General features: G+C 42.5%; 1 protein-coding gene across 1 annotated transcript; it reads right to left on the bottom strand.

Moving 5' to 3' along the window:
- Positions 1-665: 665 nt before the first annotated feature.
- LOC124114333 (actin-2-like) lies at positions 666-27,623 on the bottom strand. The gene is made up of 3 exons (XM_048400104.1): positions 27,469-27,623; positions 24,922-25,678; positions 666-1,414 (listed from the first exon to the last, which is right to left on the bottom strand). Exons 1-3 carry the CDS (start codon positions 27,592-27,594, stop codon positions 681-683), a joined length of 1,617 nt encoding a protein of 538 aa, XP_048256061.1. The 5' UTR covers positions 27,595-27,623; the 3' UTR covers positions 666-680.
- Positions 27,624-27,966: the final 343 nt, after the last annotated feature.

The following is a 27,966-nucleotide window of genomic DNA, read 5'->3' as shown; positions in this document are numbered from 1 at the left end:
CAACATTTTTTTATGGGGGGGAGGTAGGTTTCCTTTTTATAAATATATCTACCATTAATAATTCCTGTGTTTCCTTATTCCATCGTGAAACACGCAAACATATATGATTATTCAGTCAATATCGTATTGACTTGAACAACCCGTTTTACACGCACGTGAATATGTGCAAATTTTCAATGGAAAATTAAACGTATTGGGGAATCAAATGCCCCACTAATCCGGATGTATGAAGGGTGTGAGGGGAGGTTTGTCTGTCTGTTTGTTCGTTTTTTCTCTCGCGTGAATGAATATTTGTTTTCCAATTTTCCAAATGTGGTGGAGGTTAAGGATGCCCTCGTTCTGTGTATTATCAAGCAACAAGGGCTGACGAGTAGCCATCTCCACCAATACAAGTTACCCAATAAATCTTACTGTATCAGTGAACACAAATATTTAGCTGTATTGTTGGTATATGACAGGTGCGATACAAATCAAGCCATCAATACCAAATGAGAATGATAACATGTGAGTAAATACACAAAGGCTCCTGATACAATTTACTTAGTTATTTCAATAACAAAACACTTCGCCCTCCGTATCTTCAGTTTTGGACAACAATCAGAAGAACAATACTTACTAGTTACCCTATAAATCATTCAAAGTATTCGCTAAGATGTCACTATCGTGTGCAACGTCAGTCCCTAAAAACACTTCCTGTGTACAATGGACGGGCCGGACTCATCGTACTCCTGCTTGCTGATCCAGCTCTGCTGGAAGTCGGACATGGAGGCAAGGATGGAGCCACCGATCCAGACGGAGTATTTTCTCTCTTGAGGAGCGATGATCTTGATCTTCGTTGATGCTGGAGCAAGGGCTGTGATCTCCTTCTGCATTCTGTCGGCGATACCGGGGAACATGGTGGTACCTCCTGAGAGAACAGTGTTGGCATACAAGTCTTTACGAATATCAACATCACACTTCATGATTGAGTTGTATGTTGTTTCGTGGATACCAGAAGATTTTCCCAGGAAGGAAAGCTGGAAGAGAGCCTCTGGACAACGGAACCTCTCGTCGCCAATGGTGATGACCTGACCGTCGGGAAGCTCGTAGCTCTTCTCCGATGAAGAGGAAGAGGCAGCAATCTTCATTTCCTGTTCAAAGTATAAAGAAATGTAAGCTAAATTTTCTTTGATGTCCCTGACGATTTCTCGCTCGGCAGTGGTGGTGAAGGAGTAACCACGCTCGGTCAGGATCCTAATGAGGTAGTCTGTAAGGTCACGCCCACCAAGGTCCAGTCTCATGATGGCGTGGGGAAGGGCGTAACCCTCGTAGATGGGAACAGTGTGGGTGACACCATCACCAGAGTCAAGGACAATACCCGTGGTACGACCAGAAGCGTACAGAGACAGAACAGCCTGGATGGCCACATACATAGCTGGAGAGTTGAAGGTCTCGAACGTGATCTGGGTCATCCTTTCACGGTTGATCTTGGGGTTGAGGGGAGCCTCAGTCAGGAGGACGGGGTGCTCCTCTGGATTCACACGGAGCTCGTTGTAGAAGGTGTGATGCCAGATCTTCTCCATGTCGTCCCAGTTGGTGACGATACCATGCTCGATGGGGTACTTTAGGGTAAGGATACCTTTCTTTGACTGAGCCTCGTCACCGACGTAGCTGTCCTTCTGTCCCATACCGACCATCACACCCTGGAAAGAATTGAGAAAGCATTTGAATTTTGAACCAGTGCTTGGTATCATCGAAAATCTGTCTGTATGAGAATATCCCAAGCACACAATTTGGGTAGGTATGGTTTAACGCCGGGTTTAGCAACGACAGGTAATCTGGAATGTGCTGAGGCGTAAAGACTCACTCACTCACTCACTCACTCTACAAAAGCTATTGCATGAACTTCATGCTGGGCAAAACGCAGTATGGACAAACATATTCAATAACACCAGGATTGTTAGTCAGAGTTGGGTGAGATTCATAAAGATTCAAAAGTCTATTCATGAAATAAGAGCGTCAATAACAGACATTTTCAATTGACGCTGAGAAGCCCAATCTCCCCGGCTCGTCACAAGACCTGTTGTAGTCCGCTAGTTGCACAGGGGTTGGTGCACGACCAAACAGGACTATAGATCTCTACAGGCTATATATTCATGTACAGGTTGGAGCGGGTGGGTGAGTGAGTTGGGTTTAACACCGCTTTGAACAGCATTAAAGTTATATCACAGCGTGTCAGCTTGAGAAAATCCTGAAAGTGATGCAAGTCTCAAACGTTTACCATCTTGGTGAAACCCACGAGAACGGGTATGATGCTGACAAATCTAGAAATAACGCAACCATCATTTTGGAACCAGATTTTTCACAATTATTTTCAATAAAATACACAATCACGGGACGAAATTGGGTTATTGTCTAATAATACAGAAATAACAGTTTTGTAATATTTTATTTCATTTGTTCTTTGTTATCAAGTAATTATGTTACTGTTGATATCGCCTTGTAGTGGGGTGTAAGAACATACGATTTAACCTCTCACAACAATGACATAATGTGTGTTAATAAGCCCATAGCAAAGAGATAGCCCGAAAGCCCACCCAATATCACAGGGCCCCAGCTTACATTCTCAGTCAATACAAAGGCGACTTTTTATCCAACTTATAAACCGTCTAAATGCAAGAAATGTCCAGAAAGTATAAAAAGACATCGGGATAACTTATAGTGAAATAATACAGTGCGTCGCGGTATAAAAGGAATTCGATAAAAGCGTGCGAGAGAAAGACAACGGGCAGCATGCACACAACTGAAGTCCTGACATGTAAGATTGAACACCCTAGGAATTTTTATGTGCAAAAAAAAGTTACTTTTAACAAATAAAAGATCAACATTAGATTCATATGAAAAGTTCAGATTATATAATTCAACAGAAAAAAACATGATCTTACAATTCAATTAATGCTGGGGCATTTCCTTGTGATTGGTTGGTTTGTTGTTTAACGCCGCACTCAGCAATATTCCAGCTATATGACGGCGGTCTGTAAATAATCGAGTCTGGACCAGACAATCCAGTGATTAATATCATGAGCATCGATCCACGCAATTGGGATCGATGACATGCATCAACCAAGTCAGCGAGCCTGACCACCCTATCCCGTAAGTCGCCTTTTACGACAAGCATAGTCGCCTTTTACGGCAAGCATGGGTTGCTGAAGATCTATTCTACCCCGGATCTTTACGGGTCCATTACCTTGTGAATTTTCTGGTCAATGAATACATTCGCAGTTCATCAAAATTATACCGCACAAACTCACACAGTGGGATACCTCACAAAGGTTAATACACGTGAAAATGAACACTATTTCATGAGTGGGAAAACTGTGGGTCACAATACAAAACATGATATGTTAGGTTGTAGGTTCTATACACGTCATGGAATTTTCCTGTAAAATCAGTTCTGACTTTTAACCATGCCTGGAACACAATATCAACAAAACATTAACCCTATCACACACATCGTCCACTCACGACGCCCTGTCCTTCAGCAACTCTGCAGGAACTCAGCAATGCTCTTACTGAAGGGTGGAACAATCTTGCCTTGGCAACCGCCCAGACACTTATTGGGAGAATGAGGATGGTGCCAGACTGTGATTGCATCACGTGGATCACATACGCGCCAAGTTGAAGAATTTGTCTTTCTGATTTTTTGACGTTTCAGTTTTGGTCAGGTGCTCTCATTTTGAGGGATGATCTTACTGAGTATTATGTTGGTAATTGGCATTGTGTGGTGCATAGCAACGGACATTTGTTCATGTCTTCACGCAATATTAACAATTGCTATTTCAATTTCAATTGCTATTCAATCTTTGAGTAGTATAGTTCGATAGATTTGGGTTAATTGCAACTCCAATACAAGTAATTCAAGAACTTCGAGTAACTTTCAAAGTTTTATTCCATATTGCCACCTTCAAAGAGAGACCTTGCTCCAATCTAGCGACCTTCACTGGTCTGCATCGACTTCTACAGATTCAGGGCCCCAGGTTGACGCGGACACTGCTTGGTGAGAGCTGGTTGGTGCCTTTTGCTCTGCGACGGTTATTACACCCAGAAAGAATCTAATACAGTGAACCCCCGTTAATCCGAACCCTTGATTCAGGATTGTTTGACGATACCAGTCTGCATTTACACAAAGAACATCTCTCTATAACAATGACGCGTTAATCCGGATATCTATTTCACTTGGAACCCCACCGTCCGTATTAACGGGGTCCTGTATATCCATAGCTCACCAGTAAACAGTGATGACAGTATCCAAGTACCTTCACACACATCATAGAATACTTACCTGATGTCTTGGGCGGCCGACGATAGAGGGGAAGACAGCTCTGGGGGCGTCGTCGCCGGCCAACCCGGCCTTGCACATGCCGGAGCCGTTGTCGATAACCAATGCAGCAACATCGTCGTCACACATTTTGGCAGAAATGGATAAAATGTGTTTCACTTCTGTGGGGTGTAACGCTGATAGCACCAGTCTGGACTGGTGGATTTTTATACCTCCAAGTGGTCAATGTATTCCTTATATGGAATACAGACACAAGTGATCGGCAACATAGTAGTGTTTTGGTCAACAGGCTTTGTGGGGGCACACAATCTGACTCTCTCGGGGAATGCCTGGTGTTCTCAAAAATACATTTAAGTCTCTCTTGGAAAACTGTCTTGTCGCGTCTACATGTATGGGCTTTGTGCAATACAACCAGACCACAAGGGTGAGTGAATGAGTTGGGTTTAACGCCGCTTTTAACAGTATTCCAGTTATATCACGGCGTTTCAGCTTAATGTGGGAGGAAAGCCCGAAGTGAAGCAGGTCTAAGACGTTTACCACTTCGGTGAAACCCACGAGTACGGGTATGGTGCTGACAAACCTAGAAACATAATCGGGGCGAACCGGGATTCGAACCCACAATCGTAGGTTTCTGGCGTGCCCAAGGGACGCATCTCTGCACAGCGAATCGCGGCGCCTTAGACGACTGGGCCATCTGGGCCACCCGGGATTTATGTCCCTTCGACTTACCAGGATTTGATGGTCGTGGTTTCCAATCCCCGATTTGCCCTACTCCTGGGTATCTCCTTTAGAGTAAACACCTAGGTCTTGTGACACGTTAGGATTTCCTTGCACAGTAAGGTGACAGACCCGATTTTCTTGCTCACAACGACTGCGTGTGGTCATACCACGCTGACGTCGGATGTTCTTCACCATATCAACCACTGGTTTGTCTTTCCAAGATTAATAACGATTAATAACAGGCTTCCGTGGTATACATGGAATATTGATGACAGCGGTGTAAAGTATCTACCGAAGACATCAAACACACATTATATATGGTGACGTCATGAACATCCACACGACGCCAACAGCTCCTAACGACACTGATACAGTACCATCTCCCCCGTGGTATAGTGCATAGAACGACTGCCTGGAGAGCGGAAGGTCGGGGGTTTGATCCCCGGCCGCGTCCTACCAAGAGACGTTAAAATGTGGTACTTCTTGTTACCCTGCATGGCCCTCAACTCACATGGGTAGAGGATGTGTTCATACCTCAAGTATGGAATAAAGATTGTTTTGTTTTCGTCGTGACGGTCAACATATGTCAGTGTTGATAATGACAATCTCAACAGACGATTACTGGAGATGGTTGACTAGTATTCAAAGAAACGCTCAATGAAAATCGTTTACAAACATTGTTTATCACTTAACCCAAAATGGACTCGTGAAGATCCGGGTTAGAATTGACGTTCAGCAAACCATCTTGACGTAAGACTCGCTGACTTGGTTGATGAATGTCATCGCATCCAAACTGCGTAGACCGGTTTCTCATAATGCACAGCACTGAATTGTCTTTTCCAGTCTCGAATATTTACAGAGCGCGTGTTGAGTGCAGCATTACACAACAAAAATATCAAACCAACCGACAATACCTCAGGAGATAAATTTATAAAATTTGAAATGTCACTTTAATACCATCGGCCATAATTTTGGACTACAAATATCGGTGAACCCAATGATAAGAAAGGAAGGTCTCAGTTTGTACTGTGTTATGTGGGAGAAAGGGCGCGTTCAATCGTCACAATACAGTGTTTAAGTATTTCTTGTTCTTTAAGAATGTGTTATTCATAGAGCAAAGATATATACACGTGAATATAAAACTGTACAGGCACATATTTGAATATCCAGCCGGAGTCACCGTGTGCACCTCATGCATAATCTGAATGACACCAAATAGACTATGGTCCACATTGCCGCTTTGTGGGCCGACCATTTGGTATTCCGAGTGGTTGCTGTGATTGTACTGAGACCAGATCAGAATATCAATTGGTCGACCCCTAACATGGGAATGCAAATGTTAATTTAACCTGTCAAGGGTATATGTCTATAACAGACTGCATAAGTCTATTCAAAAGGAACGTTTTGCACGAAGTTTATAGTTGTTCCAGTGGTGAGATGTGAATACGCCATGCCTTCTTCCTTGCAGAGGACTAGGTGTCTAGAGGATAGAGCGTCTGCCCGGGGAGCGCAAGGTCCGGGGTTCGATCCCGGCCGCGTCATACCAAAAGACGTTAAAAGATGGTACTTGATGTTACCCTCTCTGGTGCTAGACATTAAGGGGCTAAAACAAGGACTGGTCGGCTCGGAGTCAGTATACTGAGTCTGAGATGGGCACACGTGTACATCAGTCCCCGCAACACGTGTAGATCTACTAGCCAAAGGAGATTTCAGTGTTGGTATTCCGAAATAGGGCCTTACATCAGGGATTTTGCTCAATGCTCGATAACATGGATACTAGACCTCAAGGTTCATATTCTTCTCCGCTTGTTTTCTTACTCCAAAAAGAAAAGAAGAAAAGAAAGAAAAACGCTTGCTTCTTGACACGGGTGTGTGTGGGGGGGTGTGTGTGGGGGTGTGTGGCCCTGGGATTTTTCATAATGTTTGTCGTTATTGTCCCACGACGGTCACTGATCCTGTCTATGGCATCATTTTCAATCGAAAACGAGGAAAACATGATTGTTCCATCTTCGAGCAATAACGTTCTTTGAATGTTCTTGAAGGTTGTATAATTTTGAAAATTCACAAGAGAGCCGACACGAATAGGGGAAAGAGTGGCCATTTTTTCGTCTGTTTCTGTCGTCTCCAGTGTGAACAAATCTCACTTACATAATTTGTGTAAAAAATATCCAACAAACTCGCAGATATATTAAATGCATATCCATTGTCTTAGCATGTTTCAATTATAGACCGACCGAAAATCTTGGCATACCGTCAACATGAATGACAAAGTAATGAATTAGTGATACTCTGTTCGTGAGTTCGTAGTAAACATTCATGAAAGAAAAAGTAGTCCATCATCCGGTTTTTTTCTAAACTTAGCATAATCTGTGTCTCTGCGGCTTTCATGATATACGCAGATGTGCCGACTCGTTACACTCTCCTACCCAGAGTTCCATGCGGCCGGCAGCCAGCTAGCATAGTACCTCTGCCACAGGCCAGCGCCATGTGCCGACTCGTTACACTCTCCTACCCAGAGTTCCATGCGGCCGGCAGCCAGCTAGCATAGTACCTCTGCCACAGGCCAGCGCCATGTGCCGACTCGTTACACTCTCCTACCCAGAGTTCCATGCGGCCGGCAGCCAGCTAGCATAGTACTTCTGCCACAGGCCAGCGCCATGTGCCGACTCGTTACACTCTCCAACCCAGAGCTCCATGCGGCCGGCAGCCAGCTAGCATAGTACCTCTGCCACAGGCCAGCGCCATGTGCCGACTCGTTACACTCTCCTACCCAGAGCTCCATGCGGCCGGCAGCCAGCTAGCATAGTACCTCTGCCACAGGCCAGCGCCATGTGACGATTCGTTACACTCTCCTACCCAGAGCTCCATGCGGCCGGCAGCCAGCTAGCATAGTACCTCTGCCACAGGCAAGCGCCATGTGACGATTCGTTACACTCTCCTACCCAGAGCTCCATGCGGCCGGCAGCCAGCTAGCATAGTACCTCTGCCACAGGCCAGCGCCATGTGACGATTCGTTACACTCTCCTACCCAGAGCTCCATGCGGCCGGCAGCCAGCTAGCATAGTACCTCTGCCACAGGCCAGCGCCATGTGACGATTCGTTACACTCTCCTACCCAGAGTTCCATGCGGCCGGCAGCCAGCTAGCATAGTACCTCTGCCACAGGCCAGCGCCATGTGACGATTCGTTACACTCTCCTACCCAGAGCTCCATGCGGCCGGCAGCCAGCTAGCATAGTACCTCTGCCACAGGCCAGCGCCATGTGACGATTCGTTACACTCTCCTACCCAGAGCTCCATGCGGCCGGCAGCCAGCTAGCATAGTACCTCTGCCACAGGCCAGCGCCATGTGCCGACTCGTTACACTCTCCTACCCAGAGTTCCATGCGGCCGGCAGCCAGCTAGCATAGTACCTCTGCCACAGGCCAGCGCCATGTGCCGACTCGTTACACTCTCCTACCCTGAGTTCCATGCGGCCGGCAGCCAGCTAGCATAGTACCTCTGCCACAGGCCAGCGCCATGTGCCGACTCGTTACACTCTCCTACCCAGAGCTCCATGCGGCCGGCAGCCAGCTAGCATAGTACCTCTGCCACAGGCCAGCGCCATGTGCCGACTCGTTACACTCTCCTACCCAGAGCTCCATGCGGCCGGCAGCCAGCTAGCATAGTACCTCTGCCACAGGCCAGCGCCATGTGACGATTCGTTACACTCTCCTACCCAGAGTTCCATGCGGCCGGCAGCAAGCTAGCATAGTACCTCTGCCACAGGCCAGCGCCATGTGACGATTCGTTACACTCTCCTACCCAGAGTTCCATGCGGCCGGCAGCCAGCTAGCATAGTACCTCTGCCACAGGCCAGCGCCATGTGACGATTCGTTACACTCTCCTACCCAGAGTTCCATGCGGCCGGCAGCCAGCTAGCATAGTACCTCTGCCACAGGCCAGCGCCATGTGACGATTCGTTACACTCTCCTACCCAGAGCTCCATGCGGCCGGCAGCCAGCTAGCATAGTACCTCTGCCACAGGCCAGCGCCATGTGACGATTCGTTACACTCTCCTACCCAGAGTTCCATGCGGCCGGCAGCCAGCTAGCATAGTACCTCTGCCACAGGCCAGCGCCATGTGACGATTCGTTACACTCTCCTACCCAGAGCTCCATGCGGCCGGCAGCCAGCTAGCATAGTACCTCTGCCACAGGCCAGCGCCATGTGACGATTCGTTACACTCTCCTACCCAGAGCTCCATGCGGCCGGCAGCCAGCTAGCATAGTACCTCTGCCACAGGCCAGCGCCATGTGACGATTCGTTACACTCTCCTACCCAGAGTTCCATGCGGCCGGCAGCCAGCTAGCATAGTACCTCTGCCACAGGCCAGCGCCATGTGACGATTCGTTACACTCTCCTACCCAGAGCTCCATGCGGCCGGCAGCCAGCTAGCATAGTACCTCTGCCACAGGCCAGCGCCATGTGACGATTCGTTACACTCTCCTACCCAGAGCTCCATGCGGCCGGCAGCCAGCTAGCATAGTACCTCTGCCACAGGCCAGCGCCATGTGACGATTCGTTACACTCTCCTACCCAGAGTTCCATGCGGCCGGCAGCCAGCTAGCATAGTACCTCTGCCACAGGCCAGCGCCATGTGACGATTCGTTACACTCTCCTACCCAGAGTTCCATGCGGCCGGCAGCCAGCTAGCATAGTACCTCTGCCACAGGCCAGCGCCATGTGACGATTCGTTACACTCTTCTACCCAGAGTTCCATGCGGCCGGCAGCCAGCTAGCATAGTACCTCTGCCACAGGCCAGCGCCATGTGACGACTCGTTACACTCTCCTACCCAGAGTTCAATGCGGCCGGCAGCCAGCTAGCATAGTACCTCTGCCACAGGCCAGCGCCATGTGACGATTCGTTACACTCTCCTACCCAGAGCTCCATGCGGCCGGCAGCCAGCCAGCATAGTACCTCTGCCACAGGCCAGCGCCATGTGACGATTCGTCACATCTTTCACAGTCCATTCAAGATATTGCATATGATTTTCATCCGTTTCCTGTTTGACAAGTCTACACATTTTCATAAACAAATGTCAAAGAATGGTTAACTTTCATTGAGAAAGTATGCAAATACGTAAAAATCTACTTGTTTTTGCGTAGTTATCCTATGTTTACATTGGTTGTACGGCTCCACGTGCTGTCATCGAAGCGCAACGGAGAGCTAGCGACACGGTCACTTTGATGCATAAATATATATTGTCATGCAACTCACTGTCGCAGTTGTAGTAGCATATCTATATAGTTATGCAAAACAATATGTAAAGCGCCCCAAAATACTTACATTAGTCCGTTCTATACTGATTTCTGAAAAAGCGCGTTTGTTTACAAACAAGAGAAAAGTCCGGTCACGTGATATGCAAATTAGCCTGTGGCAGTGGTGTTATGCTGAGTCACCACTGCGACGGAGTGTGGACTCGTTACTAAGATCAAACGTTAAAGTACACACATGGACTATCTGTTCTGACTTTTGCTACTTTCCCAGATAACCATTTATTTCATTTATAGACAAACGTTGGTGGAAGACAATACGTTAAACTGTATACATTATTAACGGTACATTATTTACGGTGACATTGATGAATGAATGAAAGTTTTTTTCTGGGCGGCCAATCGGTCAAAAATACACCAGTTGGTTAAAGGACAAATATCATATGTTACGAATAAAGTATTAAATGTTTCTAATAAAGATCGTGATACAAAACAAATAGATGGCATACGAAATAAAGAATATACAAAAGAACGCAGTTTTTTTCTGATGCATGATTAGAAAACATATTCCGCTAACAATGTGAGATGACAATATGAATATTTCATTTATATTTTTTTATTACGTGTTCGTATCGTTATCTACTGTGTAGTTGTCGATCACAAACGTTGATACTGCTTAATTTCGTTTATCCGACATACTCGTTAATCCGACATAATCAAATGCAACCAACAATGTCGGATTAACGGGACTTGACTTTATTATACTTAAGTGTAAAAGACTGAGCTTTCCGAAGTTGAGAATAGTTATATTTTCATTGCAGTGAAGTTGAGTGAACATAACAATTGATATTTCGCTGCAGTGAACATAACACTTGATGTTTCACTGTTGTGAACATAACACTTTCACGGACCTATGTCATACAAGAGTGACCTCCCCTCGAATTGTCTCCCTTTATCGTGAGTGTCAGGCCGTTCACAAACTGTTGACTTCCATTTTACGTTAGATCCACATTGACAAGGCAAAATAAGGACAGGTGGTCATTTATGGAGTTAATATCGCTTCATGGCGTTTGTGTCAATTGAAAATGTTCCGTTATAAACTGTAAATTTACTCAATTTCTCACTCAACTCGTCAATCGAGACAGTTCGTTTCACAAAGCGCCATTTTTGTAACTTGACCAGCGTGTGTCTTTCGCTTCCAACAGCGGTCTCAAAGTTTTCAAGAATATTTTTTGTAAAAGTTGATTTTGTATTTAATCATATTTATATGTTTTGTTACTATTGTTTATATTTGTTATGATTATGCAAACACGAAACTACTTTTTTAGTCGCAAGTACAAGGGGTAGTGGGTAGTGTTTCAAGGTTTTACATTAGTTATGAAATAATTTAATTTCCCGGTAGACAACTACATAAAAAGTATATAATAAATAAGATATTCCATGTGTCTCGTGAAATATCAGGTCTCTCTCTCTCTCTCTCTCTCTCTCTCTCTCTCTCTCTCTCTCTCTCTCTCTCTCTCTCTCTCTCTCTCTCTCTTTATCATTCAACTTCATTCTTCCAACGTGGAACGGGATCTGCACCATAAAAGTTTGCAATCACGTCACAATACTCAATGACGTGATTTGAGGAATTTTGTTGCAAGATCCACCGGCGAAACAATGCCATGTGACGTCAGCCTAGCAACGGGGTTGCTGGGTCATTGAGTGTACATAAGCTCCTCTCGGTGATCTATCATCTCCTCACGCAATGTCCCGTGGGAGCCAGTTTTGGATGATAAAAAATACAACAATATTTTATATAAGAATGCATTCACACATTCTTTAGAAGTTCTCAGATGATGGCCTGTTTTAAGATATAGTCGTCTTTTTGAGTGAGTGAGATGTTTTACAGTTGTTCTTGTGATTATCGAGAAAACTACGATTGTTTCTGAAGCGTCCGAAAACCCATAACACGGGGATATATACATATCCATTATATTTAGTGCCATGTATAAAACTGAGACATTAATTGTCTTGTTAAATTAATCATGACATAAATTGCTAATCATTATGAGTACCAGACTGATCTATGCCATAAACAGTTTAGCTGGCAAAGATCAAAATTGATTACTTGATTACTATACATTTTTATTTGCCACAGCCTAGAGTCAGCATTGTAAATAGATTAAATGGAAAATGTTTAAATACAGCCTGTATGCGTTATTCAAATTAAATTTCTAAAAATCTCAAACAGATCCGTTGAAAATATCAAATGAATAATTGGCATAGTATATTGGAGTAACCTCCCTTTGACAAAATGGCAACACTTTGTCAACTTTTCCGTGCTATAAGACTGCTGCAGGCGGGGAGACAGACGCACTGTCAGTGCTTCTACAGTAGTGCATCGGATTCATGGCAGGCTGTTCCCGTCCAGGAAGTCCAGCGATTTATAGAAGAGTGCATGGCAACTGTTGGAACCCGCGCGGACCATGCCACCCCTCTAGAACCATATATTGGTAATAACTATATTAACAGGAATTGGGAATTATTTTCCAATTTCTGAATTTTAACTGACATTTGCGGCAAACTAGGGTCTTATATCCGCCTAGTGTAGCAGGTGTAGATAAGTCCCTGATCGCGTATTTCATCAGGTAATGAAAGAAGGGGAAACATTTAAGGATTTCTGTCCACGTTACTTGGGTCAATAGCTAGATGATAAGCCATGGGGTGTTTGGTAGTTAAGGGGTGGGGAATGTGAAAATGTGATAATACAATCATTTTGGCATAAACTGTGACTTGTAACTGTAAGAACATTTCTGCTACCTGTTTCAGGGTCCAACCATTTTGGTATTGCGGGCTGGTATTCATTCCATGCTGGCATCTCAACAGGGCCTCCTTGTGAGTTGAAAACAAACAAGTTTCAGTATCGGGAGTGAATAGGCTTTGATTTCAGTGAAGAAAATGTCCTTCACTGCACGGATACATTGGTCAAAGGTTCAAATCCCAGATTTGACATGATCATTGATTTGTCAGCACCAATATACATACTGTTGTGGTGTCAGGGGTTGTTACACAAGATACATAAGGGGTTGTTACACAGGATACATAAGGGGTTGTTACACAAGATACATAAGGGGTTGTTACATAAGATACATAAGGGGTTGTTACATAAGATACATAAGGGGTTGTTACATAAGATACATAAGGGGTTGTTACATAAGATACATAAGGGGTTGTTACACAAGATACATAAGGGGTTGTTACATAAGATACATAAGGGGTTGTTACACAGGATACATAAGGGGTTGTTACACAATATACATAAGGGGTTGTTACATAAGATATGTAAGGGGTTGTTACACAAGATACATAAGGGGTTGTTACACAAGATACGTAAGGGGTTGTTACACAAGATACGTAAGGGGTTGTTACACAAGATACATAAGGGGTTGTTACACAAGATACATAAGGGGTTGTTACATAAGATACATAAGGGGTTGTTACATAAGATACATAAGGGGTTGTTACATAAGATACATAAGGGGTTGTTACATAAGATACATAAGGGGTTGTTACACAAGATACATAAGGGGTTGTTACATAAGATACATAAGGGGTTGTTACACAGGATACATAAGGGGTTGTTACACAATATACATAAGGGGTTGTTACATAAGATATGTAAGGGGTTGTTACACAAGATACATAAGGGGTTGTTACACAAGATACGTAAGGGGTTGTTACACAAGATACGTAAGGGGTTGTTACATAAGATACGTAAGGGGTTGTTACACAAGATGCGTAAGGGGTTGTTACACAAGATACGTAAGGGGTTGTTACACAAGATACATAAGGGGTTGTTACACAGGATACATAAGAGGTTGTTACACAAGATACGTAAGGGGTTGTTACACAAGATATGTAAGGGGTTGTTACACAGGATATGTAAGGGGTGATACACAGGATATGTAAGGGGTGATACACAAGATATGTAAGGGGTTGTTACACAGGATACATAAGGGGTTGTTACACAAGATATGTAAGGGGTTGTTACACAGGATACATAAGGGGTTGTTACACAATATACATAAGGGGTTGTTACACAAGATACATAAGGGGTTGTTACACAAGATACGTAAGGGGTTGTTACACAGGATACATAAGAGGTTGTTACACAAGATACGTAAGGGGTTGTTACACAAGATATGTAAGGGGTTGTTACACAGGATATGTAAGGGGTGATACACAAGATATGTAAGGGGTTGTTACACAGGATACATAAGGGGTTGTTACACAAGATACGTAAGGGGTTGTTACACAGGATACATAAGGGGTTGTTACACAATATACATAAGGGGTTGTTACACAAGATACATAAGGGGTTGTTACACAAGATACATAAGGGGTTGTTACACAGGATACATAAGGGGTTGTTACACAAGATATGTAAGGGGTTGTTACACAAGATATGTAAGGGGTTGTATCATAAGATACGTAGGGGGTTGTTACACAAGATACGTAAGGGGTTGTTACACAAGATACATAAGGGGTTGTTACACAAGATACGTAAGGGGTTGTTACACAGGATACATAAGAGGTTGTTACACAAGATACGTAAGGGGTTGTTACACAAGATATGTAAGGGGTTGTTACACAGGATATGTAAGGGGTGATACACAAGATATGTAAGGGGTTGTTACACAGGATACATAAGGGGTTGTTACACAAGATACGTAAGGGGTTGTTACACAGGATACATAAGGGGTTGTTACATAAGATACATAAGGGGTTGTTACATAAGATACATAAGGGGTTGTTACATAAGATACATAAGGGGTTGTTACATAAGATACATAAGGGGTTGTTACACAAGATACATAAGGGGTTGTTACATAAGATACATAAGGGGTTGTTACACAGGATACATTAGGGGTTGTTACACAATATACATAAGGGGTTGTTACATAAGATATGTAAGGGGTTGTTACACAAGATACATAAGGGGTTGTTACACAAGATACGTAAGGGGTTGTTACACAAGATACGTAAGGGGTTGTTACATAAGATACGTAAGGGGTTGTTACACAAGATGCGTAAGGGGTTGTTACACAAGATACGTAAGGGGTTGTTACACAAGATACATAAGGGGTTGTTACACAGGATACATAAGAGGTTGTTACACAAGATACGTAAGGGGTTGTTACACAAGATATGTAAGGGGTTGTTACACAGGATATGTAAGGGGTGATACACAGGATATGTAAGGGGTGATACACAAGATATGTAAGGGGTTGTTACACAGGATACATAAGGGGTTGTTACACAAGATACGTAAGGGGTTGTTACACAGGATACATAAGGGGTTGTTACACAATATACATAAGGGGTTGTTACACAAGATACATAAGGGGTTGTTACACAAGATACGTAAGGGGTTGTTACACAGGATACATAAGAGGTTGTTACACAAGATACGTAAGGGGTTGTTACACAAGATATGTAAGGGGTTGTTACACAGGATATGTAAGGGGTGATACACAAGATATGTAAGGGGTTGTTACACAGGATACATAAGGGGTTGTTACACAAGATACATAAGGGGTTGTTACACAGGATACATAAGGGGTTGTTACACAATATACATAAGGGGTTGTTACACAAGATACATAAGGGGTTGTTACACAAGATACATAAGGGGTTGTTACACAGGATACATAAGGGGTTGTTACACAAGATATGTAAGGGGTTGTTACACAAGATATGTAAGGGGTTGTATCATAAGATACATTAGGGGTTGTTACACAAGATACGTAAGGGGTTGTTCAAAAGATACATAAGGGGTTGTTACACAAGATACATAAGGGGTTGTTACACAAGATACATAAGGGGTTGTTACACAAGATACATAAGGGGTTGTTACACAGGATACATAAGGGGTTGTTACACAGGATACATAAGAGGTTGTTACACAAGATACATAAGGGGTTGTTACACAAGATACGTAAGGGGTTGTTACATAAGACACATAAGGGATTGTTACACAAGATACATAAGGGGTTGTTACATAAGATACATAAGGGGTTGTTACACAAGTTACATAAGGGGTTGTTACACAAGATACATAAGGGATTGTTACACAAGATACGTAAGGGGTTGTTACACAAGATATGTAAGGGGTTGTTACACAGGATACATAAGGGGTTGTTACACAAGATACGTAAGGGGTTGTTACACAGGATACATAAGGGGTTGTTACACAATATACATAAGGGGTTGTTACACAAGATACATAAGGGGTTGTTACACAAGATACATAAGGGGTTGTTACACAGGATACATAAGGGGTTGTTACACAAGATATGTAAGGGGTTGTTACACAAGATATGTAAGGGGTTGTATCATAAGATACGTAGGGGGTTGTTACATAAGATACATTAGGGGTTGTTACACAAGATACGTAAGGGGTTGTTCAAAAGATACATAAGGGGTTGTTACACAAGATACATAAGGGGTTGTTACACAAGATACATAAGGGGTTGTTACACAGGATACATAAGGGGTTGTTACACAGGATACATAAGAGGTTGTTACACAAGATACATAAGGGGTTGTTACACAAGATACGTAAGGGGTTGTTACATAAGATACATAAGGGATTGTTACACAAGATACATAAGGGGTTGTTACATAAGATACATAAGGGGTTGTTACACAAGTTACATAAGGGGTTGTTACACAAGATACATAAGGGATTGTTACACAAGATACGTAAGGGGTTGTTACACAAGATATGTAAGGGGTTGTTACATAAGATACGTAAGGGGTTGTTACACAAGATACATAAGGGGTTGTTACACAAGATACATAAGGGGTTGTTACACAAGATACATAAGGGGTTGTTACACAGGATACATAAGGGGTTGTTACACAAGATATGTAAGGGGTTGTTACACAAGATATGTAAGGGGTTGTTACACAGGATATGTAAGGGGTTGTTCCACAAGATATGTAAGGGGTTGTTACACAAGATACATAAGGGGTTGTTACACAAGATATGTAAGGGGTTGTTACATAAGATACGTAAGGGGTTGTTACACAAGATACATAAGGGGTTGTTACACAAGATATGTAAGTGGTTGTTACAAAGTTACATAAGGGGTTGTTACACAAGATACATAAGGGGTTGTTACACAAGATACATAAGGGGTTGTTACACAAGATACATAAGGGATTGTTACACAAAATACGTAAGGGGTTGTTACACAAGATATGTAAGGGGTTGTTACATAAGATACGTAAGGGGTTGTTACACAAGATACATAAGGGGTTGTTACACAGGATACATAAGGGGTTGTTACACAAGATATGTAAGGGGTTGTTACACAAGATATTTAAGGGGTTGTTACACAAGATACATAAGGGGTTGTTACACAAGATACATAAGGGGTTGTTACACAAGATACATAAGGGGTTGTTACACAGGATACATAAGGGGTTGTTACACAAGATATGTAAGGGGTTGTTACACAAGATATGTAAGGGGTTGTATCATAAGATACGTAGGGGGTTGTTACATAAGATACATTAGGGGTTGTTACACAAGATACATAAGGGGTTGTTACACAAGATACGTAAGGGGTTGTTACACAGGATACATAAGAGGTTGTTACACAAGATACGTAAGGGGTTGTTACACAAGATATGTAAGGGGTTGTTACACAGGATATGTAAGGGGTGATACACAAGATATGTAAGGGGTTGTTACACAGGATACATAAGGGGTTGTTACACAAGATACGTAAGGGGTTGTTACACAGGATACATAAGGTGTTGTTACATAAGATACATAAGGGGTTGTTACATAAGATACATAAGGGGTTGTTACATAAGATACATAAGGGGTTGTTACATAAGATACATAAGGGGTTGTTACACAAGATACATAAGGGGTTGTTACATAAGATACATAAGGGGTTGTTACACAGGATACATAACGGGTTGTTACACAATATACATAAGGGGTTGTTACATAAGATATGTAAGGGGTTGTTACACAAGATACATAAGGGGTTGTTACACAAGATACGTAAGGGGTTGTTACACAAGATACGTAAGGGGTTGTTACATAAGATACGTAAGGGGTTGTTACACAAGATGCGTAAGGGGTTGTTACACAAGATACGTAAGGGGTTGTTACACAAGATACATAAGGGGTTGTTACACAGGATACATAAGAGGTTGTTACACAAGATACGTAAGGGGTTGTTACACAAGATATGTAAGGGGTTGTTACACAGGATATGTAAGGGGTGATACACAGGATATGTAAGGGGTGATACACAAGATATGTAAGGGGTTGTTACACAGGATACATAAGGGGTTGTTACACAAGATACGTAAGGGGTTGTTACACAGGATACATAAGGGGTTGTTACACAATATACATAAGGGGTTGTTACACAAGATACATAAGGGGTTGTTACACAAGATACGTAAGGGGTTGTTACACAGGATACATAAGAGGTTGTTACACAAGATACGTAAGGGGTTGTTACACAAGATATGTAAGGGGTTGTTACACAGGATATGTAAGGGGTGATACACAAGATATGTAAGGGGTTGTTACACAGGATACATAAGGGGTTGTTACACAAGATACATAAGGGGTTGTTACACAGGATACATAAGGGGTTGTTACACAATATACATAAGGGGTTGTTACACAAGATACATAAGGGGTTGTTACACAAGATACATAAGGGGTTGTTACACAGGATACATAAGGGGTTGTTACACAAGATATGTAAGGGGTTGTTACACAAGATATGTAAGGGGTTGTATCATAAGATACGTAGGGGGTTGTTACATAAGATACATTAGGGGTTGTTACACAAGATACGTAAGGGGTTGTTCAAAAGATACATAAGGGGTTGTTACACAAGATACATAAGGGGTTGTTACACAAGATACATAAGGGGTTGTTACACAAGATACATAAGGGGTTGTTACACAGGATACATAAGGGGTTGTTACACAGGATACATAAGAGGTTGTTACACAAGATACATAAGGGGTTGTTACACAAGATACGTAAGGGGTTGTTACATAAGATACATAAGGGATTGTTACACAAGATACATAAGGGGTTGTTACATAAGATACATAAGGGGTTGTTACACAAGTTACATAAGGGGTTGTTACACAAGATACATAAGGGATTGTTACACAAGATACGTAAGGGGTTGTTACACAAGATATGTAAGGGGTTGTTACACAGGATACATAAGGGGTTGTTACACAAGATACGTAAGGGGTTGTTACACAGGATACATAAGGGGTTGTTACACAATATACATAAGGGGTTGTTACACAAGATACATAAGGGGTTGTTACACAAGATACATAAGGGGTTGTTACACAGGATACATAAGGGGTTGTTACACAAGATATGTAAGGGGTTGTTACACAAGATATGTAAGGGGTTGTATCATAAGATACGTAGGGGGTTGTTACATAAGATACATTAGGGGTTGTTACACAAGATACGTAAGGGGTTGTTCAAAAGATACATAAGGGGTTGTTACACAAGATACATAAGGGGTTGTTACACAAGATACATAAGGGGTTGTTACACAGGATACATAAGGGGTTGTTACACAGGATACATAAGAGGTTGTTACACAAGATACATAAGGGGTTGTTACACAAGATACGTAAGGGGTTGTTACATAAGATACATAAGGGATTGTTACACAAGATACATAAGGGGTTGTTACATAAGATACATAAGGGGTTGTTACACAAGTTACATAAGGGGTTGTTACACAAGATACATAAGGGATTGTTACACAAGATACGTAAGGGGTTGTTACACAAGATATGTAAGGGGTTGTTACATAAGATACGTAAGGGGTTGTTACACAAGATACATAAGGGGTTGTTACACAAGATACATAAGGGGTTGTTACACAAGATACATAAGGGGTTGTTACACAGGATACATAAGGGGTTGTTACACAAGATATGTAAGGGGTTGTTACACAAGATATGTAAGGGGTTGTTACACAGGATATGTAAGGCGTTGTTCCACAAGATATGTAAGGGGTTGTTACACAAGATACATAAGGGGTTGTTACACAAGATATGTAAGGGGTTGTTACATAAGATACGTAAGGGGTTGTTACACAAGATACATAAGGGGTTGTTACACAAGATATGTAAGTGGTTGTTACAAAGTTACATAAGGGGTTGTTACACAAGATACATAAGGGGTTGTTACACAAGATACATAAGGGGTTGTTACACAAGATACATAAGGGATTGTTACACAAAATACGTAAGGGGTTGTTACACAAGATATGTAAGGGGTTGTTACATAAGATACGTAAGGGGTTGTTACACAAGATACATAAGGGGTTGTTACACAGGATACATAAGGGGTTGTTACACAAGATATGTAAGGGGTTGTTACACAAGATATTTAAGGGGTTGTTACACAAGATACATAAGGGGTTGTTACACAAGATATGTAAGGGGTTGTTACATAAGATACGTAAGGGGTTGTTACACAAGATACATAAGGGGTTGTTACACAAGATATGTAAGTGGTTGTTACACAAGTTACATAAGGGGTTGTTACACAAGATACATAAGGGGTTGTTACACAAGATACATAAGGGGTTGTTACACAAGATACATAAGGGGTTGTTACACAGGATACATAAGGGGTTGTTACACAAGATATGTAAGGGGTTGTTACACAAGATATGTAAGGGGTTGTTACACAGGATACATAAGGGGTTGTTCCACAAGATATGTAAGGGGTTGTTACACAAGATACATAAGGGGTTGTTACACAAGATATTTAAGGGGTTGTTACATAAGATACGTAAGGGGTTGTTACACAAGATACATAAGGGGTTGTTACACAAGATATGTAAGTGGTTGTTACACAAGTTACATAAGGGGTTGTTACACAAGATACATAAGGGATTGTTACACAAAATACGTAAGGGGTTGTTACACAAGATATGTAAGGGGTTGTTACATAAGATACGTAAGGGGTTGTTACACAAGATACATAAGGGGTTGTTACACAGGATACATAAGGGGTTGTTACACAAGATATGTAAGGGGTTGTTACACAAGATATGTAAGGGGTTGTTACACAAGATACATAAGGGGTTGTTACACAAGATATGTAAGGGGTTGTTACACAAGATATGTAAGGGGTTGTTACACAAGATACATAAGGGGTTGTTACACAAGATATGTAAGGTGTTGTTACATAAGATACGTAAGGGGTTGTTACACAAGATACATAAGGGGTTGTTACACAAGATATGTAAGTGGTTGTTACACAAGTTACATAAGGGGTTGTTACACAAGATACATAAGGGGTTGTTACACAAGATATGTAAGGGGTTGTTACATAAGATACGTAAGGGGTTGTTACATAAGATACGTAAGGGGTTGTTACACAAGATACATCAGGGGTTGTTACACAAGATGCGTAAGGGGTTGTTACACAAGATACATAAGGGGTTGTTACACAGGATACATAAGGGGTTGTTACACAAGATACATAAGGGGTTGTTACACAAGATACGTAAGGGGCTGTTACACAAGATGCGTAAGGGGTTGTTACATAAGATACATAAGGGGTTGTTACACAAGATACATAAGGGGTTGTTACACAGGATACATAAGGGGTTGTTACCCAAGATACATAAGGGGTTTTACACAAGATATGTAAGGGGTTGTTACACAGGATATGTAAGGGGTTGTTACACAAGATACATAAGGGGTTGTTACACAAGATATGTAAGGGGTTGTTACACAAGATATGTAAGGGGTTGTTACACAGGATATGTAAGGGGTTGTTACAGATAATACATAAAGGAATGAGTGAGTGAGTTAGGTTGAACACCGCTTTAAACAGTATTCCAGTAAGATAATGGCGTGTCAGCTTATTGTGGGAGGAAAGCTCGAAGTGATGCTGGTTTCAGCAATAACACTCCGCAGTATTCCAGCTCTATGATGGCTTTGTAAATAATCGAGTCTGCACCAGACAATCCAGTGATTGACATCATGAGCATTGATCTACACAATTGGGGTACGATGACATGCATCAACCAAATCAGTGAGCCAGACAACCTTATCCTGTTAGTCGCCTCTTGCCGCAAACGTGGGTTGCTGAAGATCTATTCTAACCCGGATCTTCACAGGTCTCATGCGCATCGTACCAAAAGATGTTAAGATATGTACTACTTATTGTTACTCTGCCAGGTGCTCGGCATTAAGGGGATAAAACAGGAGTTAGTCGGCCTGGAGTATACTGTGTCTCAGGTGGGTATTCAAGTTAAACACTGGCATGGTATTGTATCTCAGCGGGCTAGCACTATAAAACCAGAGGAAGTTCAGACTACACACACACACACACATGCATGCATGTTGCAATATACCGTATTCAACGTAATAAGCGCCCCACTCTTAAAAGCGCCCACTAGTGAAGAATCCCGTATGCACCCCTTCTGATTGATCATTGTACACAAGACGTATTTATTCGTGTGTTATATGCACCCTTAATTATTGGCAATTAATTTCTGGAAAATTATATCTGTCATATATAAACATTTCAGGCTGTCAGCATAAACCACAAAATTTACGATATTTCAACTCTGTTTTTTTTCTCACCAAAATAATATCTTAATAAGAGCCCCCTATTTCTAATTTTGAGAGCCCCCTGGGCGCTTATTACATCGAATACGGTAAGTGCAATAATCTTGAATGTGATGTTAAACCCCATTTCACCTAACCTCAACTCAACTCAACTCACCAGCAAGCTATCTTGTGTAATAGTGTGTGTGAGTAATTATCTCTTTCAGCTTGTAATAAATAGTAGCTGACCCGTGAAGATCCGGGGTAGAATAGGTCTTCAGCAACCCATTCTTGCCGTAAAAGGCGATTATGCTTGTCGTAAGAGGCGACTAACGGAATCGGGTGGTCAGGCTCGCTGACTTAGTTGATGCATGTCATCGTATCCCAGTTGCGTGGATCGATGCTCATAATGGCAATCACTTGATTGTCTGATCCAGACTAATCCCTTGTCAATCCCTTCACCACTGACGGTGAATGTACATGTAGGTTTCCTTTTTATAAATATATCTACTATTAATAATTCTGTGCTTCCTTATTCCACAAACATATATGAATATTCAGTCAATATCATATTGACTTGAACAACCCGTTTTACACGCACGTGAATATGTGCAAATTTTCAATGGAAAATTAAACTTTTTGGGGAATCAAATGCCCCACTAATCCGGATGTATGAACAACATTTTTTTCTTTTCTTTTTTTTTTCTTTTCGTGTGATACATGTACGGGTGGCCCAGTCGTCTAAGGCGCAACGATTCGCTGTGCAGAGTTGCGTCCCTTGGGCACACCAGAAACCTATGATTGTGGGTTCGAATCCCGGTTCGCCCCGATTATGTGTCTAGGTTTGTCAGCACCATACCGTGCTCGTCTGAGACCCGTATCACTTTGGTCTTTCCTCCCATATTAGGCTGACAGGCCGTGATATAGATCGAATAGTGTTAAAAGCGGCGTTAAAACCAATTCACTCACTCACTCTTGCGGTTTGACACTATTTTAAATTGACCGATTAAATGGAGTATAAATAAAACCGCCTTCCTTTTCAACAGTTTCACATTTTTGTGATTTTGTGTTGGTTTACTTTTTATGAATATATCTACCTTCATTATTCAGTTTCTCCTTATTCCATCGTGAAACACGCAAACATACCCTGGTATATGAATATTCAGTCAATATCATATTGACTTGAACAACCCGTTTTACATCGACTTGAAAATGTGCAAAATTTCAATGGAAAAATTAAACGTCTTGGTGACTGTACAAACCAAACGCCCAACTATGTATGAAGTTTGGGAGGAATGTCTGTCTGTCTGTCTGTTTGTTTGTTTTTTCTCTCGCGTGAATAAATATTTGTTTTTCCAATTTTCCACATGTAGTGGAGGTTTAGGATGCCCTCGTTCTGTGTATTATCAAGCAACAAGGGCTGGCGAGTAGCCATCTCTAACAATACAAGTTACCCAATATATCTTACTGTATCAATGAATACAAATACTTAGCTGTATTGTTTGTATATGACAGGTGCGATACAAATCAAGCCATCAATACCAAATGAGAATGATAACATATGTGCGTAAATACACAAAGGCTCCTGATGCAATTTACTTAGTTATTTCAATAACAAAACAGTTCGCCCGCCGTATCTTCAGATTTGGACAACAATCAGAAGAACAATACTTACTAGTGGCCCTATAAATCATTCAAAGTATTCGCTAAGATGTCACTATCGTCTGCAACGTCAGTCCCTAATAACACTTCCTGTGTACAATGGACGGGCCGGACTCATCATACTCCTGCTTGCTGATCCACATCTGCTGGAAGGCGGGCAGAGAGGCCAAGATGGAGCCTCCGATCCAGACGGAGTATTTCCTCTCTGGAGGCGCGATGATCTTGATCTTCATTGATGCTGGAGCAAGGGCTGTGATCTCCTTCTGCATTCTGTCGGCGATACCGGGGAACATGGTGGTACCTCCTGAGAGAACAATGTTAGCATACAAGTCTTTACGAATATCAACATCACATTCATGATTGAGTTGTATGTTGTTTTGTGGATACCAACAGCAGATTCCATACCCAAGAGGGATGGCTGGAAGAGGGCCTCTGGACAACGGAACCTCTCTTTGCCAATGGTGATGACCTGACCGTCGGGAAGTTCGTAGCTCTTCTCCAATGAAGAGGAAGAGGCAGAAGTCTGCATTTCCTGTTCAAAGTCTAAAGCAATGTAAGCTAATTTCTCCTTGATGTCCCTGACGATTTCTCGCTCGGCATTGGTAGGGAAGGAGTAACCAAGCTCGGTCAGGATCCTAATGAGGTAGTCTCTGAGGTCACGTCCAGCAAGATCCAGACTCGTTATGGCGTGGGGAAGGGCGTTATCCTCGTAGATGGGAACAGTATGGGTGACACCATCACCAGAGTCTAGAACAATACCCGTGGTACGACCGGAAGCGTACAGAGACAGAACAGCCTGGATGGACACATACATAGCTGGGGTGTTGAAGGTCTCAAACATGATCTGGGTCATCTTTTCACGTTTGACCTTGGGGTTGAGGGGAGCCTCTGTCAGGAGGACGGGGTGCTCCTCTGGAGCCACTCGGAGCTCGTTGTAGAAGGTGTGATGCCAGATCTTCTCCATGTCGTCCCAGTTGGTGACGATACCGCGCTCGATGGGGTATTTAAGGTTGAGGATACCTCTCTTTGACTGAGCCTCGTCACCGACGTAGCTGTCCTTCTGTTCCATACCGACCATCACATTCTGGAAAGAATTGGGAAAGCATTTGAATTTTGAACTAGTGCTTGGTATCATCGAAAAGCTGTCTGTATGTGAATATCCCAGGCACACAATTTGGGTAGGTATGGTTTAACGCCGGGTTTAGCCATGTTCAAACGACGGGGTAATCTGGAATGTGCTGAAAGCGGCGTAAAGACTCACTCACTCACTCACTCACTCACTCACTCAAAACGCAATTCAAAAGTCTATTCATGAAATCAGAGCGTCAATAACAGACATTTTCAATTGACGCTGAGAAGCCCAATCTCCCCGGCTCGTCACAAGACCTGTTGGAGTCCGCTAGTTGCACAGGGGTTGGTGCACGATCAAACAGGACGTATAGATCTCTACATGCTATATAGTCATGTACAGGTTGGAGCGGGTGGGTGGGTGAGTGAGTGAGTGAGTAGGGTTTAACCCCGCTTTTTTAACATTAGATTCATATGAAAAGGACAGATTATAAAATTCAAAAGAAAAAAAACATGATCTTACAATTCAATGAATGCCGGGGCATTTCCTTCTGAATTCCAAGAGCACTCTGGAGGAATGCCCAGGGTTTCCTGGTCAATGAATACATTCGCAGTTCATCAACATTATACCGCACAAACTCACACAGTATGTTACCTCACAAAAGTTAATGCATGTGAAAATGAACATTATTTCTCGAGTTGGAAAACTTTGGGTCCCAATACAAAACATGATATGTTAGGTTGTAGGTTCTATACACGTCCTGGAATTTTCCTGTAAAATCAGTTTGACTTTTAACCATGCCTGGAACACAATATCAACAAATCATAAGCATTTTGAAAGCCCATTTAGAGCAGGATACCATTGTTCGCTTGGAGTGGCCACCCGGGTCACCACACCTGAACCCTATCAAACACACGGCGCCCCGTCCTTCCAGCAACTCTGCAGGAACTCAGCAATGCTCTTACTGAAGGGTGGAACAATCTTCCCTTGGCAACCGTCCAGACAACTATTGGAGAATGAGGATGGTGCCAGATTGTGATTGCATCACGTGGATCACATACGCGCCAAGTTGAAGAATTTGTCTTTGTGATTTTTTGACGTTTCAGTTTTGGTCAGGTACTCTCATTTTGACGGGTAATCTGACTGTTAATTGGTCACATGTTGGTTATTGACATTGTGTGGCGCATAGCAACGGACATTTGTTCATGACTTCACGCAATATTAACATTTGCTATTTCAATTTCAGTTGCTATGCAATCTTTGAGTAGTACAGTTTGAACTGATTTGGGTTAATTGCAAATCCGATGTAAGTAACACAGGAACTTCGAGTAACTTTCAAAGTTATATTCATCATTGCCACCTTCAAAGAGAGAGCGTTATAACTTTGTTAACAAACAATTATCATTATATGTTTCCTACAAATAATGGCATTGCTCCAAGTTGGCGACCTTCACTGGTATGCATCGACTTCTACAGAGTCAGGCCCCAGGTTGACGCGGTCACTACTTGGTGAGAGCTGGTTGGTGCTTTTTGCTCTGCGACGGTTATTATACCCAGAAAGAATCATATATATTGAACCATCGTTAATACGAACCCTTAGTTCAGGATTGTTTGACGATACTAGTCTACATTTACACAAAGGACGACTCTATAACAATGACTCGTTAATCCGGATATCTATAACACGGGATGATTTCACTTGGAACCCCACCGTCCGTATTAACGGGGTCCTGTATATCCATAGCTCACCAGTAAACAGTGATGACAATGTCCAAGATCCTTCATACACATCATAGAATACTTACCTGATGTCTTGGGCGGCCGACGATAGGGGGGAAGACAGCTCTGGGGGCGTCGTCACCGGCCAACCCGGCCTTGCACATGCCGGAGCCGTTGTCGATAACCAACGCAGCAACATCGTCGTCACACATTTTGGCAGAAATGGATAAAATGTGTTTCACTTCTGTGGGGTGTAACGCTGATAGCACGAGTCTGGACTGGTGAATTTTATACCTCCAAGTGGTCAATGTATTCCTTGTATGGAATCAGACACAAGTGCTCGGCAAGATAGTAGTGTTTTTGTCAACAGGCTTTGTGGGGCCACACAATCTGACTCTCTCAGGGAATGCCTGGTGTTCTCAAAAATACATTTAAGTCTCTCTTGGAAAACTGTCTTGTCGCGTCTACATGTATATGGCCTTTGTGCAATACTACCAGACCACAAGGGTGAGTGAATGAGTTGGGTTTAACGCCGCTTTTAACAGTATTCCAGTTATATCACGGCGTGTCAGCTTAATGTGGGA

Source organism: Haliotis rufescens, unplaced genomic scaffold (assembly GCF_023055435.1).
Source record: "Haliotis rufescens isolate VD_foot unplaced genomic scaffold, xgHalRufe1.0.p SCAF_2, whole genome shotgun sequence".
Taxonomy (NCBI): domain Eukaryota; kingdom Metazoa; phylum Mollusca; class Gastropoda; order Lepetellida; family Haliotidae; genus Haliotis; species Haliotis rufescens.
This window is presented reverse-complemented; position numbering and strand designations above follow the sequence as displayed.